At 46.9% G+C, this 18,467-nt stretch overlaps 1 protein-coding gene across 4 annotated transcripts in view; it reads left to right on the top strand.

Annotated features, from left to right (window-relative positions):
• Positions 1-16,610, top strand: part of XPNPEP1 (X-prolyl aminopeptidase 1) — a 54,825-nt gene extending 38,215 nt beyond the window's left edge. For all 4 annotated transcript variants that reach the window (XM_060125468.1, XM_060125467.1, XM_060125469.1 and 1 more), the window contains 11 exons: positions 2,242-2,331; positions 2,948-2,998; positions 4,186-4,244; positions 4,379-4,456; positions 6,347-6,418; positions 8,160-8,220; positions 9,711-9,780; positions 10,645-10,818; positions 11,435-11,511; positions 12,728-12,826; positions 16,057-16,610. In XM_060125468.1, the coding sequence (XP_059981451.1) occupies positions 2,242-2,331; positions 2,948-2,998; positions 4,186-4,244; positions 4,379-4,456; positions 6,347-6,418; positions 8,160-8,220; positions 9,711-9,780; positions 10,645-10,818; positions 11,435-11,511; positions 12,728-12,826; positions 16,057-16,185 (960 nt within the window). In that variant the 3' untranslated portion in view covers positions 16,186-16,610. The remainder of the gene's footprint in view (positions 1-2,241; positions 2,332-2,947; positions 2,999-4,185; positions 4,245-4,378; positions 4,457-6,346; positions 6,419-8,159; positions 8,221-9,710; positions 9,781-10,644; positions 10,819-11,434; positions 11,512-12,727; positions 12,827-16,056) is intronic.
• Positions 16,611-18,467: the final 1,857 nt, after the last annotated feature.

The following is an 18,467-nucleotide window of genomic DNA, read 5'->3' as shown; positions in this document are numbered from 1 at the left end:
TCTTTCGTGTGTTTGTTGGCAATTTGAATATCTTCTTTGGAGAAATGTCTATTTCGGTCTTCTGCCCATTTTTGGATTGGGTTGTTTGTTTTTTTGTTATTGAGCTGCATGAGCTGCTTGTAAATTTTGGAGATTAATCCTTTGTCAGTTGTTTCATTTGCAAATATTTTCTCCCATTCTGAGGGTTGTCTTTTGGTCTTGTTTATGGTTTCCTTTGCTGTGCAAAAGCTTTTAAGTTTCATTAGGTCCCATTTGTTTATTTTTATTTTAATTTCTCTAGGAGGTGGGTCAAAAAGGATCTTGCTGTGATTTATGCCATAGAGCGTTCTGCCTGTGTTTTCCTCTAAGAGTTTGATAGCGTCTGGCCTTACATTTGGGTCTTTAATCCATTTTGAGTTTATTTCTGTGTTTGGTGTTAGGGAGTGTTCTAATTTCATACTTGTACATGTACCTGTCCAGTTTTCCCAGCACCACTTATTGAAGAGGCTGTCTTTTCTCCACTGTATATTCTTGCCTCCTTTATCAAAGATAAGGTGACTGGGCTTCCCTGGTGGCGCAGTGGTTGAGAGTCCGCCTGCCGATGCAGGGGACACAGGTTCGTGCCCCGGTCCGGGAAGATCCCACATGCCGCGGAGCGGCTGGGCCCGTGAGCCATGGCTGCTGAGCCTGCGCGTCCGGAGCCTGCGCTCCGCAACGGGAGAGGCCACAACAGTGAGAGGCCCGCGTACCGCAAAAAAAAAAAAAAAAGATAAGGTGACCATATGTGCATGTGTTTATCTCTGGGCTTTCTATCCTGTTCATTGATCTGTATTTCTGTTTTTGTGCCAGTACCATACTGTCTTGATTACTGTAGCTTTGTATTATAGTCTGAAGTCAGGGAGCCTGATTCCTCCAGCTCCATTTTTCGTTCTCAAGATCGCTTTGGCTATTTGGGGTCTTTTGTATTTTCATACAAATTGTGAAATTTTCTGTTCTAGTTCTGTGAAAAATGCCATTGGTAGTTTGATAGGGATTGCATTGAATCTGTAGATTGCTTTGGGTAGTAGAGTCATTTTCACAATGTTGATTCTTCCAATCCAAGAACATGGTATATCTCTCCATCTATTTGTATCATCTTTAATTTCTTTCATCAGTGTCTTATAATTTTCTGCATACAGGTCGATGACATGATAATATACATAGAGAATCCTAAAGATGCTACCAGAAAACTACTAGAGCTAGTCAATGAATTTGGTAAAGTAGCAGCATACAAAATTAATGCACAGAAATCTCTGGCATCCTTATACACTAATGATGAAAAATCTGACAGTGAAATTAAGAAAACACTCCCATTTACCATTGCAACAAAAAGAATAAAATATCTAGGAATAAATCTACCTAAGGAGTTGTAGCCTTTTTGACTGTCCTGCCCTGGGCCTCTCTCCTCCACTCAGCAGTGGGCCATCCTGGGAGGAGCCCAGGCTTGGCCCTCTAGACCTGGCCTGCCATTGCACCCCTGTCACTGTCACACTGCATGACATAGTTACTCAGAGCTTTACCTCCTTGGGGATCATGCCTGCCTTTGTCTCATGACAGGTAGGTATCTCAGAGAGAGAGAGAGCAAGGAGAGCGGAGAGAAGGAAAGCCCTTTGAGAAGCTCTGTGCTAGTGCAAGTGCAAGGTGGTGCAAAATCCCTCCCCCCTCCCTGTAACACAGGGCTGGATTCTAACTTGTTTTCAAATTGGGAAGGCTCTTCCCCGGCCCTTTAAGGCCCTTTAAGATCAGACCTTTAACAGTAGCTGATCCCTGAGCAGGAGCCTCCCCTCCCCCCTCATCCATCATGTGTGTCCCTAGACAGTGGGAAAAAGCCTCCTTTGTGCAGCCAGAAAGGGGTTGTTTCGGTCAAGCTTTGATCTGTTAGTGAACTCTGACCATGACCTTGGAGGTTTGAAAAGCAGTATCTCTCTGATGGCTGGCAGCCAGCAGTCTCAAAAAGCTACGGGGTGGGGGATAGACGAGAAATAACTTGTTTTATGTTTTTACTTTATCTTTTTGGATGAGCTCAAGCATCTTTCGCCATGCTCAGAGTCACCAACCAAAAAGGGCAGGTGTTCGGGCCCCAGGGGACAGCTGGGTGGGTCCTGAGTGGGAGCTCTTCCAATGATTTGTCTTAAGTGTGCTGTGCTGGGTGGAGAGGTGATAGCCTTGGTCTTGGGTGAGTGAGCCAGACTCGATTTCCCATATGACTGCCTTTCGCCCCAGGATCATCGCTGCTGTATGCCTTACACCCCTATCTGCATCGCCAAAGCTGTGAAGAATTCTGCTGAATCAGAAGGCATGAGGAGAGCTCACGTGAGTAAAGCAGCCTGTGCAGAAGAGGGGATGCATGGTGGTCAGAAGGCCCAGCTCCCTCACCTGCTGTGTGGCCTTGAGCCTGGCACAAGGTGGGAACTTCTCTGAGCTTTCCAGAGTTAATGAGAGAATGAAATAAAATACTGGATGGGCTAGATCTCTACATAATATAAAACACAAAAGGAGGTTGATGATGATAGTGTAGGTGATGGTAATGATGAAGGTGAAGCCTCTGAAGAGGCCTAGATTTGTGTTTCAAGGCCAGCAGTGGATCTAGAAAGATTTGGGGCCCAGAGATGGCTTTTGACAGTGGTCTGTCTTTCCTGCTCCAGTAGTACAGGAATGACCCCTCTGAGGGGTGCTCTCTCCTGTGTGCTCTGAGGTGGGCCCCTTCCTGATTGTGCCTGAACTACTCAACAGCAGGGGAGCCCTTTCCCCCATAGTGGAAATCGCTGCACACTTGTTCACAGGAAATGCCTGCATGTAGAGCCCTGATTGCTGATGGTTTGTAGCCCTATAAGTGCAGCCCTCTCAGTATCACATTAGGGCTGGGCTTTGAATCTGCCCATCTGATTTTCAGTAATAACTTTAAAAAATGTCTCTGTTATTTGCACAGATTAAAGATGCTGTTGCCCTCTGTGAACTCTTTAACTGGCTGGAGAAAGAGGTCGGTTCTTAGTCTTTGTTTAACACATGGATATAGATTATTCAGAAATTATCTACATGTGATTCGAACTGTGGCTCTGGTTGACCACGAGGTCTAAGATCTTGATCTAATTTTAGGACTCTCTTTTAATAGTTCTTTGTGGGAATTTGGTGTGTGTGTAAAAATTCTTTAATTATGGACAGTAGTAACAAAGATGAAGAAAGAAATTCCTTAACAGAATGGATCCTTTGTGGTTAAGGAATTGTCTTATAACTAAGTGGAGTTTCATTATAAGAAAAAATGACTCTTATGATATTACAGGCAAGCTGACTGTGTTAAGAGAAAAAAGATCTTTGTGTATGTTTTGAACTTTAAGCCATAAAACTTTTTATATTAAATTGATTCCTGGGCATTAGTTTCTTGCCCTTTCACTCCTTGTAGTTGACAGGAAGGTGATTTCTTTGTGCTCTTATTAAACAATATCATATTTCCTTTAAATATTATATAAACAACTCTTTTAAAGTAGCTTAAATTGGAAGAAGAAAATATCTCCCTGATTCCCACTGGTGTAGCAGTTTTTTCCTCTTCGGCAATTGTTCATCTGTGTACTTTGTTTTTTCAACATAAATCATTTTTACATGTGTCTCACTGTACAGCTATGATTTTGTATTTTATTTTATTTACTTATCATAGTGTGAGCATTTTCCATGTGCTTTGAGGTCTTTAAAAAAATGATTCAAATAGAGACTGTGTTTAGTAGCTAGACTGATTTATTTACCCATTCCTTCTATTTTCAAATGTTTTAGATTGTTTAAAATTTTTTTTGCACTTACCTTGTAATAATATCTTTGCATTTATCTTTTTTATTTATTTAGGATCACTTTCTTAGGATGATATCCTAGGTGGGGATGCTTTTTAATTTTTAAATTTAGGTGTATTAAGTTTTGGGAGTTTTCAGGATATAACACTGAGGGAAATAGTTGAGTGAAAAATTAAATTTATAGAAATGCTTCTACTTTTAGATGGCCTTGGTAAGAGCCTTTGGAAATTCCCTCCTTGTAAAGATGAGACATATGCTGTGTCCTATAGATTGGACAGTTGGGACATGGGGATTGAGGAAAAAGTAAGCTTTTAATGCACCTCCTATAATATGTAGGAGACGGATGAATTTATCACACCCCAGTGGTTTATAAGCAACTTCCTTATAGGTGCCCAAAGGTGGCGTGACGGAGATCTCAGCTGCTGACAAAGCTGAGGAATTCCGCAGGTAAGGATCACTTTGGGGGCCCATGAACCTTGTGCTCATTTCCTTGGCAAGTTAAATGAAGCCGGGAGGGCCCTGATTCTTGGCACAGTAAAAACCTTTAAGCCACTCTGCTCTTGTGTATCTTTCTGTTCCAGGCAGCAGGCTGACTTTGTGGACCTGAGCTTCCCAACAATTTCCAGTACGGGACCCAATGGCGCCATCATTCACTACGCGTAAGGCATGCGGAGGAGCACGCTGCCCGGCTTTGCTGCTGCTTCTGCACAGGAGCCTGAGCAGGGGAGAGACATTATTCTACCAGAGGCCCTGGCGCCCACCTCCGTGTGTCTGTTGAGATTGTTCTTATATGGGAAATAGGACCTTGGAGGTCTTATTTTCTCTTCTTTGCTCTAAATCTTGTTGGGAGCCAACTCTTAGGCACAGAGGTTTCGCATTGACATTCTCGCGATGTCAAACGGGTTGTCCCTCTTTCCTTTGAGGCTGCAGTATCTGTATTCATAATCCCTGAATCTTAGTAGTTAGAATTTTTAGTGTTTTTCTTTTCTGACAGTGGCAGCCTTCTTGATGCACTAGTCCAAACGTCCTGTGAGCTCCATCACCTCCATACCAAAAAAGCTTATCACTAGGTTGTGGAGCACCCTGCTACGGTTGAAGAGATAATCTGTAACCTCTCTTTCCTCCCCACCCTATGGGGATTTGTACCACATGACCTACAAGAGCCCATGGACCCACAGAGCCATGCATCCCTGCACTGTGAGACAAAGGGGGCGCTGATGTATTTTATAACTGCTAGGCCTGCCTGTAGAGGTGGTGGGAAGTGGGGCTCCAGCTTCAGCTTCACCTGGCTTACACGGTTCTGCCTCGTGCGGGCATCTTGAGTCCTTTGCTCCCCACCCGTGATGTGCATAGTGAAGGAACACTTGGCTGTCTCACTGTGCTGCAGTGCTGTACGTGGGCACAAATTCCTGCCCCCCGCCTTTTTAATCACTTTCAGAGTTTTTAGTCTTGGGACAAATTTTGAAGCTGTTGTGTGGGAGACAGTCACAGATATGTGACTGTACAGTTCTCTCACATTAATGCCTCTGTTCCAACATTAAAATAGCAAAAGGACTTTAGTTTTATCTTATATTTAATGCAGGTGATGAATTTCCTGGCTGGATACTACTCTAGAATTTTGCATATAATTAACACAATAAATAATTTCAGACCAAGGGGGGAGAATTTTGCTTCTCCTTTGGTGTCTCTTCGTTGTGGCTGTTGGAAGCCTGTTGACAGAGAGGGTGCTGAAACTGGGCCCGTGTCTGGTTGTCTCTTCTGCCAGTTGGGCTCGAGTGCCCACTTTCACCCTTATTGCCTGGAAGTGAAGGAGAACCTCTCTCGGCTGCAGGGCGGAGACTTGGAATGCTCGCGTCCCTTTTAGCTTTTCCCAGTGCAGCATATTGTCTGGAAAAAGGCATGGAGAAATCAGATCACTTTAAAAAATACCAGATGTTCATTTGAAAAAAGAGCTCCAGCATAAGAGCATCATGGCCCATTCCTTTCCCCAGCAAAAATCCTGTTAGGTTTTCTCCCAGACTGAGACACTGACCTTCTGCCTGTCTGGTGGTCTAGGAAGCAAGTGGGGAGGCACCTGGTGGGATTAGGACTGAGGGAGGGAAGTGGAGGCTGAGGCAGGGGCCTGGACCACCCCCACCCCCACCCCCCCGCCGCAAAAAAAAAAAAAAAGACAAATGACTGCGGCTGCTCTCCTCCCACTTCCCAGCTTGGTCCTATTGCTTCTGTTGATGATTATTTTTTTGTAGCTTTTACAATTATCTGATGAACACTTGTTTTCTTCCAGTCACAAATGGAGGAAGATACAAAGAAATATGTTATTTCCTTCTCCTGAGCTCTTTATCTGTTGGGGAGATAGGTTGACTAGGACTTTGAATAGTAGAAGGTTAATATTAGTTGAAATAATTAACCTATTGGGTAACTTTAGTGTGATATAATTTAAGGCTTACATAAATTGTTCGCACAGTACAAAGAACTCTTGTATTCCTTCCTCCCAGATTCAGGAAGCATTTACATTTGTGGAATAATTAATTTTTAATTAACTTTCTTAGGCCGGTCCCTGAGACGAATAGGACCTTGTCTCTGGATGAGGTGTACCTCATTGACTCGGGTGCTCAGTACAAGTAAGTGAATCGGGGCTGCGTAGAGCTTGACTCCACTGAATCAAGGCAGATGAGTAGGTGGACAAGCCAGGCTCCAGCCGAGAGTGCTCAGCTGGTCATCTCATTCTGCGCCAGCCACTGATGGAATTGTTTCCACGTCTTGTCCTTTTTTTCACCCCTTGTTGAAATAGCCCAGTTGTGATCCTGTTCCCACAAAAGACTGTTTGATAGAAATGTTTAGTCCTTGGCTGGAAGCTGGTAAACACTAAATAAATAACTGAAAGTAAGCTTTCAGAACCATTGGGAAGTCTTCTGCTCCAGCCCATACATCACCTGGCAGCTCCCCAGACTTTTAGTGGCCCCAGGGCCTTGTGAAGTGATGGCATAATTTTGAATGAATGAACGAGAAACGAGGGCTGTCCCTGAATTTCTGAATTTCCTTCTTCATGCCTTGCTGCTTTCACAGTCATCATCTAGAATAGTTTCTCAGAGAAACCAAGATTTGGTTGGGTCTTGATGTGGAACCCACGAGGAGGAGAGGAATAGGTGTTGTCTGCATTGAGAGCACACGAGCAAGGCCTTTTACTACTCCTTTCTCCACTTAAGTTGGGACTTTGCCTGGTGGAGATGGAAGCCACAACCTAGCCTTGGGATGTGTGTGTTGGAGTTAATAAAAGCCTAGCGCTAAGGGTATTTGGATTTCTTGGGTAATGGTGTTCTAATGGTTCACTTCTAAATTTTAGCAGTATTCTAGAAGTTACTCTTTCTGTGTCAAGGGGTGGATTAGGGTGTTCTAAAAGATGCATTTGGGTATTTTTAGGGTCCAATAAACCGCTTGCCATCCGGACAGGAGGAATTAGAGTTTGACCTTCTTTTGCTAGAAACAGGTTCCTATTTACTTTGTCCACCTCCCTTTCATTCATAATCCCAGGGATGGTGTCTTCCGTGAAACAGTCCTCACATTGTAGACCAAGAGTGTGTGTGTCAGGGCCTGACTGAGTTCACTCCCACTACACTGGGCCATCCTTGCATTCACACTTGGTCTCATTTTTTTTTTTTAACAATTTCATTGAAATATAATACAGCGTACTCATTTGAAGTGTACAATTCATGGTTTTTAGTTTATTCACGGAATTGTACAACTGTCACCACAATCAATTTTAGAATATTTTCATCACCTCAAAAAAGAAACAGCATTCCTGTTAGCAGTCGCTTCCCACTCTCTCTACCCAGGGAACCACTAGTGTACTTTCTGTCTGTTTGGATTTGTCTATTCTGGACATTTCATATACATGGAATTATATGGCCTCAGTGGCTGACTTCCGTCACTTAGTGTAATGTCTTCCAGGTTCATCCAGGTTATAGTGTGTATCAGTACTTCATGCCTTTTTATTGCTGAATAATATTTCATTGTATGTGTATACTACATTTTGTTTACTCATCAGTTGATGGACATTTAGGTTGTTTCTACGTTTTGGGTATTATGAGTGATGCTGCTATGAACATTCATGTATAAGTTTTTGTGTGGACATATGTTTTCGGTTCTCTTGGGGGTTTACCTAGGAGTGGAATTGCTGGGTCCTAGGGTAACTCCGTGTTTAACCTTTTAAGGAACTGTAAACTGCTTTCCAGAGTGGCTCTCCTATTTTATATGTCCACCAGCAGTGCATGAGGGTTCCAATTTCTCCACATCCTCATCTGTCTCACATTTGAGCAAAAGCTTATTCTGAGTGAAAACTAATTTGTCCTTCCTTTTGGAAAGGGATGGAACCACAGATGTGACTCGTACCATGCATTTTGGAACCCCTACAGCCTATGAGAAGGTAAGAGAAAACTCGAGAGGCCCTCTCTGCTCTTTGACAGTTCTCTCTTGTGAAAAGGATTGTATACATAAGTAAAAATTATATGTGGGGCAATAAAATAGCTCATGACTGTGGAATCAGGCTATCTGCTTTATGACATCCATTTAATTATTGGAGAGATTTTAAAAGCATTCTGTCTGCTAAGGTCAGAGTGGCTCAGATTCAAGTTTTAATAGCTTTGGCCTTCTCTTCAGTCAGGAAGTTTCTTTGGGGAAGGGAGTGGGGTAGTGAAAATATGCCTTTTTACGAACAGTGGCTAGATTTCATTCTGAAAGCTACCCCCGTTCTTTTTTCAAGTTCAGCATTCCTATTTGTAGGCTCAACTCGCTAGGAACCCTCTGAAATGACATGCACTGCTCAGTTTCTGGTCTGTCTGGCATGGAAAAGAGGAAACAGCTGTAAGGTAGAGAGATGTGTACCATGAGTCTGGAGACCGGGCTTCAGATCTTCTCTGCTGTTTACAGACTCCATGACCTTGAACTCAACACTTAGACCATCCATAAAAGCGGTGAGAAAGAGTACTCACCTCCAAGGCTGGCTGTGAAGGTTCTGTGAGCCCAGCAGATTCTTGGATGATAGTCACTGCTTGGCAAATACTAGTTGAATCTCTGAGTATCTCTCTTTTTCCAGGGAGCTCCTTCAGCAAGCTTGTCCAGGGAAGAGGGCTTTATTGGATAGAGCAGGGCACATTTCCCAGAGTTGGTCCCTTGTGTCATTCATTTGCAGGCACCAGCAGATGAAGAAGGGTGTGACCTTGGCTCCAGATACCTACCTTTGGTGTGACTCTTCTTGTACTGTGTTCAATCCAGGCCAGATTGAACAGTGTGGGGTTTAGTCCTGACTCTGCACCTTACTGGCAAGCCACTACCCTTCCAAACAGCACTTTTCTTGTCCAGGCAGTAGGGACTAAACCCTGAGTATAGATGGTGGTGAGGTGCACAGAGGCTGAAGCAGGGCTGCCTGGCTCCAAGGCCACATGCTGCCACTTATGAACTGCGTGACCTGGCATTCATCTATGAAGTGGGGATGGCAAGAGTGCCTCCAGTAAGAAGTGTGGGATTAAACGCACAGTGCTGTGCGCATCATGCCTGGCAGAGGAGTAGCTCAGTAAGCGTTAGCTAGTGTCATCAGTACTTTTTAGTACTTTTCCCCAGTCTTTCTGAGGCTCAGATGGCCGAGAGTATGGCAGAATGTTCATTACAAGGGAAAGACTTGTGGGGTCATCTCTCAGTCAGTTCTCTTTTATTAAATGGAATTTCAAGATTTTCTGGAAAATTGGTACCAAGGCCAAGGTTTTTCTCCACCGCCAGATTTTCTTCCTTTTTCCTCTGATTTTCTCTGTGGTATTGCTACAAAACCTTCAGAGGCAAGGTTTTCAGAGCTACCCGAAAACGACAGGATTAAAACGTCTGTGCCAGCCCTGAACATGCCCTCGGGGTTTTCTTTGGCAGGAGTGCTTCACATGTGTCCTCAAGGGCCACATAGCTGTGAGTGCAGCTGTTTTCCCGACTGGAACCAAAGGTAGGTGATTCCTTCAATCATACGGCAGGCATCAGACGTGTCTAAGTTTGGGTGGAAGAACATGTCCTTCCCTTGCCGTACCAGCCCCTAGCCTACTTCAGGCCCATCCTGGGCAAATGGGGGTGCTGCATGGACTGAGCTGAGAGGACCTCCAGGGAGCCAGGCTTCGGACTGGGCCCAGGGTCAGGTGTGAGCCTCCCTCCTGACCTATTATGGTGTCGGGTGACCCATGTGGGTGGCTCCCAGGAGAGGGCAGCAGGGCATGACGGCCTCAGGGCCCCAGTGGAAGTTGGCGCAGCCTCCTGTCTGCCCTTCAGTGCTGGGCCAGTGCCTCCTTTCAGGACCCTCATTGGGATTTACTTTACTGAGAACCTGACTTGAGACATATACCTTTTTGCATGAGGATGGGTGGGTGGGCCATTGCACGGGGAGTTGACAAGACCTGGGCCTTGAGTCTGCTTAGGCTGGGCCGGCACTCATCTCCCTCGGCACCACTTTCCCCACGCTTGCAGTCTGGTTAGAATCTCATCTTGTAATTCTGAAACTGTAGGGTCCCAGCGCTGGGAAGGGAACGTCCATGTCATCTACTGCAGCCCTTACCTGCTACAGGCGACCATTCCTCGCCAGCATCCTCCAGCTTCAGACTGAGCTCTGACTGGTGGGGGAGCTGCCCTCCTCAGGAGCTCTGACTGTGAGAAAGTTCTTCTTTGTGTTGGGCTGAAACCTGAATCCTCCAGTAACTTTTACCCGCTGGTTTCTGTTTCACCTTCTGCAGCCAAACATAACAAATGTAATCTCCAAAGTGCTTTGCAAGTTGAAAAGTACTGTACAGAATCACCGAGTGCTTCCTACTGTGTCTTTCAGGCCACCTTCTTGACTCCTTTGCCCGCTCAGCTTTATGGGATTCTGGCCTGGATTACCTGCACGGGACGGGACACGGTGTTGGGTCTTTTCTGAATGTTCACGAGGGTCCTTGTGGCATCAGTTATAAAACATTCTCTGATGAGCCCTTGGAGGCCGGCATGATTGTCACTGATGGTAGGTGTCCCTTACCTAGAGGGTGTGCATGGGTCCTCTGGCCTTTCTGAAAGCTCTTTGTTGTTTCTTATATTTTCATTATTATAAAGTAAATTGGAAATAATTTCCCCCTCCTGAATTAAACAACAACAAACAACAACCTTTTTTGATTATAAAAGTGATAAATATTCATTGTAGAAGAAGTGAGACTATGGAACAGTATAAAGAAGAAAATGATAATCATTTGTAATCCAGACACCCAGGGGAAACATGGCTTAATAATTTGCTACGTTAGCTTCTTGTCTTTTCCCATGTCGTTACCACATCTTTGTGAATGTATTTTACTGCCTGCATCATTGTGTCTTACGGATATGCCCCATCATTTATTTGGCGGATCCTCTGTTATTGTACTCCCTACCCTGCAGCCAGTTCTCAGGAACTTCTGAGCCTTTCTCTGTCTGGACCTCAAGTGCCTATTAAAAGTGCCCTGCGGGAGGAGGCTCTCTGGGCTCTTACACCCAGATTGAGTGGCCCTTCATCTGTTTCTTGGGAAGCGCTGTCGTCCCAGGAGTGCAGGCTTCTCTGTGCTTATCTTCATGGTGGGCTGTTTCTCATTTTGGGGTTTGGTTTGTTTTAGAGCCAGGGTATTATGAAGACGGGGCTTTCGGAATTCGCATTGAGAATGTTGTCCTGGTGGTGCCTGTGAAGACCAAGGTGAGTAATTAGGATTTTGTTTTTTAAATTCCCTTATTCCTTAATGGGGGAGGATGAGGACTTTTGTCCTTGGAACCAAGAGCATGTCATTCTGGGGCCAGAATGGAGCCTCCTTCCCCTGATAGTGGTGCCTCTCCTGGAATTCATTCTCCTCTGCAGAGCCAGAAGGAAAATCCTTAGTGAACTGGGACCCTGAACTGGACCTCGTGGAGCCCCAGGCAGCCCCCTGCTGCTGTTAGTTGGGGCTCCGAGCTTACTGGAGGCAGCTTCTTGTCGTCAAGCCGCCTCTGCTGTGGGGGAGGGGTGCTCGCTTAAAGGCCCCTTCCAGACACTGAAGCAGAATCTCCAGGGCTGGGGCCCGGGAACTATTTTCAACAAATGCCCCAGATGATTTTTATCAGGTAAAGCTGAGGAGGCCCGAGTTACCCCCTGGGTCGGGCCCCACAGGTGTGGTGCCCTCTGGAAGACAGGTGTGTCACCCTCTCCCCATCACGTTACCAAGAGGTCGCAGGCTTTAGGTGCTGGGCTTGACCTAGAAGACGTGTTTGCTTCTCCTCCATGGGTGATTTTGGAAATGGAACCGTTGGAGGGAGGTGGCTTCCTAAGTCTTCAGGGAAGCGACTGCAGGAGTCTGCTCTCTGCTTGCACACTCATGTCACTCTTCTTGAGAGTGGCCTCTCCCCTCACTCCCACAGGCCCCGCCAGGAACAGAGACCCAGCGTGCCCTGTGTACCCTGGCCATTCCATGCCACGTGCACCGGACAGACCTGTTACCTGTCACCTGATGGGCCTGGCTGGGTCAAGGCAGGCTGCACGGTTGATGTCCAAAAAAAGGGATCTGCTGGGGAACTTACGCCTTAGCAGAGGCTCGAGAACCAAAACCAGAGCTCCCCCTGCTTCCAGACACCCGCTGTGCCTCTTCTCCATCACAGCAGGCAGGAGCCTTGTGGACCTGCTGCTGGGAGCCCCTCAGCACTCTTTGGCTCTTCCTGGTGGCACAGGCTGTGGTTTGCACAGTGGAGCAGCTCTTGGAAAGTGGCATCCGCTGTGTTCATCGTGTCTCCCGTATCTGTTAAAAATGGTGACCAGCTAACCACGTCTCGATTCCTAGTTACACCTGGCTCTGAGGGACGGTCCTGTCGGGTGGGAGTGACCTCGTGGCGGGTCATTGTGGTAAAGAGGAGTAAAAGCTTCTGTTTTCTTCCTTCTCCCACAGTATAACTTCAGTAACCGGGGAAGCCTGACCTTTGACCCTCTAACTTTGGTTCCGATACAGACCAAAATGATAGATGTGGATTCTCTTACAGACAAAGAGGTAACAAGGAAGCCTTGGGGGAGGGCAGAAGCGTGTGGGGTGGAGAGCTGCCCTACGTTCTCTCCTCCGCTGTCACTTTTAAGTTAGAGCCTAGGCCAGCTGAGTTGGAAAATCCTAGGTCTCCTGAGGACTGGAGGTGCTTTTCCTGTATTTTTGGGTCTCAAGGTAGATACAGCCCTGTTCTCCTCACTGTTGGGGATGGTAGGGCTTCACAGGTGGGAATGAATAGTGTGCTGTTGTTTTCCAGGAGGGCCAGAGCCATAGCTGCCCTGAGGCGTGTTTAGCAAACATGGGCATGTGTCTTCCCTGCATTTTTGTGGGTGGGTGGGGCCATTGCACACGCCAGATTGTTTTCTTGTGTTGCGTGAAACTAAGGAACTGAGAAGCAAACGCTATTACCATGTGCCGAGTTTTGTCACAGGCAGGGAGAGAGGTGGTTGCTCTGGGCTCTGAAACCCGTCACAGAGCAGACGCACAGCAGCGCTCACCTGTCAGGCTCAGAGGGTGACAGGTCTTGGAAGCCCTGCAAATCCCAGCACGGGTCCCCAGGCTCATGAGGCCAGGTGAGGCGGCAGGCCCAGGAACCTGGAGTAAGGCTTGAGGGATGGGGCAGGTGATCAGGGTCAGAGCAGGGACAAGGGTCAAAACAGGGTGGAAACAACACCACCCTGTCTGTCTGCTGTGAAGTGGTCAGGCCCAAGCCAGGAAGCCAGAAGCCAGAAGGACAGGAATTCCAGAGCAAGGCAGGCAGGCAGCGGTGCAGCAGAAGGCAAAGGGAGGCGCGTGGTGCAGCACTCGAGGGATGAGAAGTTCTTGTTACCAGAGGCAGCCACTGGCCTCACCCCAGGGGCTTCTGAGGCAGAAACGTACCCTCAATGGAGCCTGCGTGGGCCCTGTGCTTGGCACTAGAGGAAAGCGCCTCTGAGGGCTGAGGAGCTCCCTTCTGCAGGGCCGTGGAACGGGCTCCTCCCAGCCAGACGCTCCCCTCTGCCCCATCCAGCTCACAGATGGGTGACAGAGGAAGGTCATCCACTTGCTGCTTCGATTGCCTCTGTGCTTGGGCACCTCATCTTGACCGCCAGTGCCTCGATTCAGCCAAACGTTCCCGCTCACAGCACCCAAACGAGCCCTGCTGATGCTGGTTTATTCAGGCTGTAGATGGATACACAACAGGCAGCAGCCTGTCAGCAGCACAGTGTCAGGTGTGTCTTTTCAGCGGGAAGAGTCTCTCCTGCGGCCCTGGGCCTCTTCTCCGGTCCCACAGGGCTGGCTTAGGTGAGAGGGGATGACAGCACAGAAGTGAGCACGGCAGCCACCCTGCTTACAGCCCTCTGCCCAAGGAGCCAGTCTCTTCTTGTGGCCCTCGAGCACAGCTTCCAGGGTCTTAGCAAGGGACCCTCTACTAAGAAGTCACTTTACCCTCTTGGAAGCCCAAGGCTGTGGCATCTGCCAAGTGATTCCAGGTCACATAGGCCTTGCTGTCCGCGTGAAGTGTACCAGTCAGGACACATTTCTCCCGCGTGACCTTCCACTTTATCCAGGGAAATAGTGCCTGAGGAAGGTTAAGCGAGGCCATTTTTCCTTGGGGGAGAGTCTTTTTAACCTGTGACTCCCCCGTGACATTGGACAGAGACCAGTGCTGTCTGCCTGGTCCAGTGTTCATTACTGTACCTTACATGCCCCAATCACTGAACTATTCTTTTAGCCAGTTAGTTTTTATAGGACAGATAATATCTTCTTACCTTGGAATCATTAGCAAGTTTCCACAAATTACAAGTAGAGGACAGTATTTAATATTCCAAGCAGAGTGTATTTATTACCTCTTTTAGCAAAAGTGTTCATTTCCCATATACCACTCAGTAAATCTGGGGCTTCATTCTGTCTTAAGGCATCGTAATACCCCACAGCAAGATGCTGTCCATTGGGCTTTTAAAGTACCAGTCATTGCCCTTTACCGTCTCCCAGTCTTAGTAGAAACTTTAGGGAGTTTTGGGGTTAGTGCTGCATTCCCATCGATTTGTCACCAGGTGGCAGCAGAGGACTTTGGTTGGACATGAATGTCTGTGCTGTAGGCTGCCAAGGCTTTTGTGACGTTGCTCCAGCCCCCTGCGGTGGCGGGTGCCCCAGCTTGCCCCCAACCAAAAGGGTCTTGGGAGTGTCTCTGTGGCCCCAGGCTTGCTCCTGTCTGTACTGTTGAGCTGCTTTGGACGGCAGGCTGCCTTACAGCCCTGCCTGGCCTTGCTGCTGATATGCAGCCGTTTGCTTGTGTTTGATATCCGACCCCTCTTCCCCACCTCTTATCCGTGGGCCTAGGAGCACCAGTTGGGTCAAAGTCATCGGCGACACCAACCCGTCTGTCTGATGTGATGTGGTCAGGCCCCCTTCGGGGCAGTGGGGAGCATGGGTTGTCGTCGTCTTGGCAGAACGGGCTTCCCTCCAGCCCTCATCCTCCCTCACTCCTCACCCAGAGGAGATTGGCAGAACCCTTGTCATCAGGTTCAGCGCATCATTACCCCCCGCCCCATCCCAACAGACAGACAGACAGACAGACACACACACACCCCAAGTCCGGTCAGGTTCCATACTTTACCTCTTTTCTATCTCCTGGTGTGGTGGCTCCATTCATTTGAGGCTCTGAAGGTCAAGCTTACTCCCAGCCTCACCCTGCAGCAGCGCAGGCCTTGACCTCCAAAGGCTTTGGGCGCATCCAGACGGCCACACTCACAAGACCCTCACCGGCTTGACTGATCCTAGTTTATTCAGCTTTGTAGGCGGACACGGGATAGGAAACTCAGCGCGTTGGCAGGACCGCCTCAGGTGTGTCTTCACAGCAGCTGAGGCAACCAGGGTGGGTGCAGGAGCTGTGAGACCCCTGCCCCCACTCTCTCGTCATGGCTTCCAGGGGTGTTGTCGAGGGGGACACCCGGTTACAGGTTACTCTGCATCCAGAGCCACGGCTTACCGTCAGGCATTCGTGGTTCCCTCACCGTCACTCCAGTCCACATGCAGGTGGTTCCAGGAGCATTTTCACCACCGGCCATGTGGCCTCGTCCCATCTGTTTCCAGGGAGGTAGAACACAAGGAGGTCGCTTGTCCATGAGCAGGGAGAAAGGGTTTTGTGCTCCTTTACTCATCCTGTGATCTCAGCACATGGTGCCTCACTGCTCGCTGCGCAGCCTTTGGTGAAGGTGTGATGGTGAGACCACATCTGTATTCCTTCCCTCTTGCAGTGCGACTGGCTCAACAACTACCACCTGACCTGCAGGGACGTGATCGGGAAGGAACTGCAAAAACAGGGCCGCCAGGAAGCCCTCGAGTGGCTCATCAGAGAGACGCAGCCCATCTCCAAACAGCATTAATACCTGTTTGTTTTTGTTTTTTTAAACGCTCTGGGGAAAGGAAGAAGCCTGGCCCACCCCTGACATCTTTTCCCTTTCTCTCCTTCTTCCTTACCTTCCCGTTTTACTTTTAGACTCTGAGAAGAACTGAAAATCTTCTTATCCTCTTTGATATTTTCTTGCAAACACTCTATCTTTTATGAATTTTTTTAAAATTGTTGAGAATGAGCCAAGAATAAATTGCTGTCCCAGAAGGAGGATCGCCACAAAGCCAAAAGCCTGATCCGGGGCATGCCCCGAGCAGCTGCAGGGAGTCCTCTGGCCAGTGATGGTGAAGCAGTGAGTGCTCTGCGACAGTCACGTTCCAGGTGCTAGTCCCTTGTTCATGATCCCCTTCATGCGCACGAGACTGTATTTATGACCAGTGAATAAAATGTCAGAACGTGCTTCATCTCCGCCGTCTCTCTTCTTCCGGCACCATCCACCCTGTGTGTGGGGTGGGCTCACGTCCAGGGCACGTTTTCTAGGTGGAAGGACCCCTTTGAGGAGAGATTCCCTGGCCTCCCTGCATATTTTCTGACTTACTTTCAAGCCTCTTAAGTCTTTTCTCTAGAAAACCTAATATTTTGTTGAGTATTCTAAGTTTTTCTTTCCAGATTTTAAAATACGTCATTGATATTAAAAAACAACAACAACAACAAAAAATCATGTCGAAAGTGGCAGTCTACTGTGGTCTACCCTACAGTGGACAGTGCAGGCGTCTCATTGTCTCACTGCTTATAGACAGTGGTCTTTGGCAGGTGCCTGCTACTCCCTATCTGGCTTTCTCTGGACTTGCGCACGAGGGGCAGCCTGAAGGGCCGGCAGAGCTAAAGCCCCTGAGGCCTCAGACCATGATGGTTGGGCATGGGAAAACGGACTCCTCTTCCCTTGGCTGGGATGTCCGAGGCGTGGTCTCCACTGCCTCCTGGGGTTTCTCAGTGGGACTGAGCCCTCCTTGCCCACTGTGGGAACTTGTTCAATAACACACCCTTTATTTTCTTCCTTCCCTTCTGCGTCTGACTTTCCCTTTCTCCCACCAGTGTTTCCTGGAGCCGTCTCCCATTAAACCACTTACATGCAAATCCTTGTCTTTGGGTCTGCTGCTTTAGGAACCCAAGTCATACCCCATAGGTATAACCACTATTTGCTATGTATTTTTGCCAATTTCTTTCTTTGTATTTAGCATTCATTAATATATAGAAAAAGTATGTGTGCATGGATAAAAGAATATTTATGCACACATACACATCATATGCACAGACATTGGGCCATTCTGTACATATGCAATTTCCTTTTTTTTTTTTTTTTTTTTTGCGGTATGCGGGGTACGCGGGCCTCTCACTGTTGTGGCCTCTCCCATTGCGGAGCACAGGCTCCGGACACGCAGGCTCAGCGGCCATGGCTCACGGGCCCAGCCGTTCCGCGGCATGTGGGATCTTCCCGTACCGGGGCACGAAGCCGTGCCCCCTGCATCGGCAGGCGGACTCTCAATCACTGCGCCACCAGGGAAGCCCTATTGATTGATTTTTAAATGTTAACCCAAACTTGCATTCCTGTGACACCTCCCACTTGGTCATAATTTTTTGGCTTTTTAAATATATTGCTGGATTCACTTTCTTAATTTTTAAAAAATAATTCTAAAACATCCATGTTCGCAAGGGATGTCAGCCTGTAGTTGTCTTTTCTTATAATATCTTTGTCGTACACTGATATTTGTATGTTTATCATTTTTTTTAAATGTAAGCAAAGTTATAACTTTTCCTACAGACACTTCTTTTTATTTTATTATTTAAATTGAGGTATAGTTGAGATACAATATTATATAAGTTTCAGGTATACAACATAGTGATTCACAGTTTTTAAAGGTTATATTCCATTTATAGTTATTATAAAATATTGGCTATATTCCCTGTGCCGTACATGGATATATTGCAGACACTTCTTTAATTGCATCATATGTATTTTGATATGCTGTTTTAATTTTCATGAATTCAACATTTTTTCTCATTTCTTTTGTGATTTCTTCTTTGACACATAGGCTATTTAGAAATATGTTAATTTTTAAATGTTTGGAGATCTTTAAGACATCATTTTGTTATTAATATCTAATTTAGTTGTATTTTGGTCAGAGAACATACTTTCTTTGATTTCAGTTTTTAAAAACGTATTGATTCTTGTTTCATTGCTTAGCATCTGGTCTGTTATGGCGAGTGTTAGATGTGAAATTGAAAACAATGTGCATTCAGCAGTTTGGGGTAGAA

Source organism: Lagenorhynchus albirostris, chromosome 16 (assembly GCF_949774975.1).
Source record: "Lagenorhynchus albirostris chromosome 16, mLagAlb1.1, whole genome shotgun sequence".
NCBI classification, from domain to species: Eukaryota; Metazoa; Chordata; class Mammalia; order Artiodactyla; family Delphinidae; genus Lagenorhynchus; species Lagenorhynchus albirostris.
Note: the sequence above shows the minus strand (reverse complement) of the source record. Positions and strands in the feature narration are given on the sequence as shown.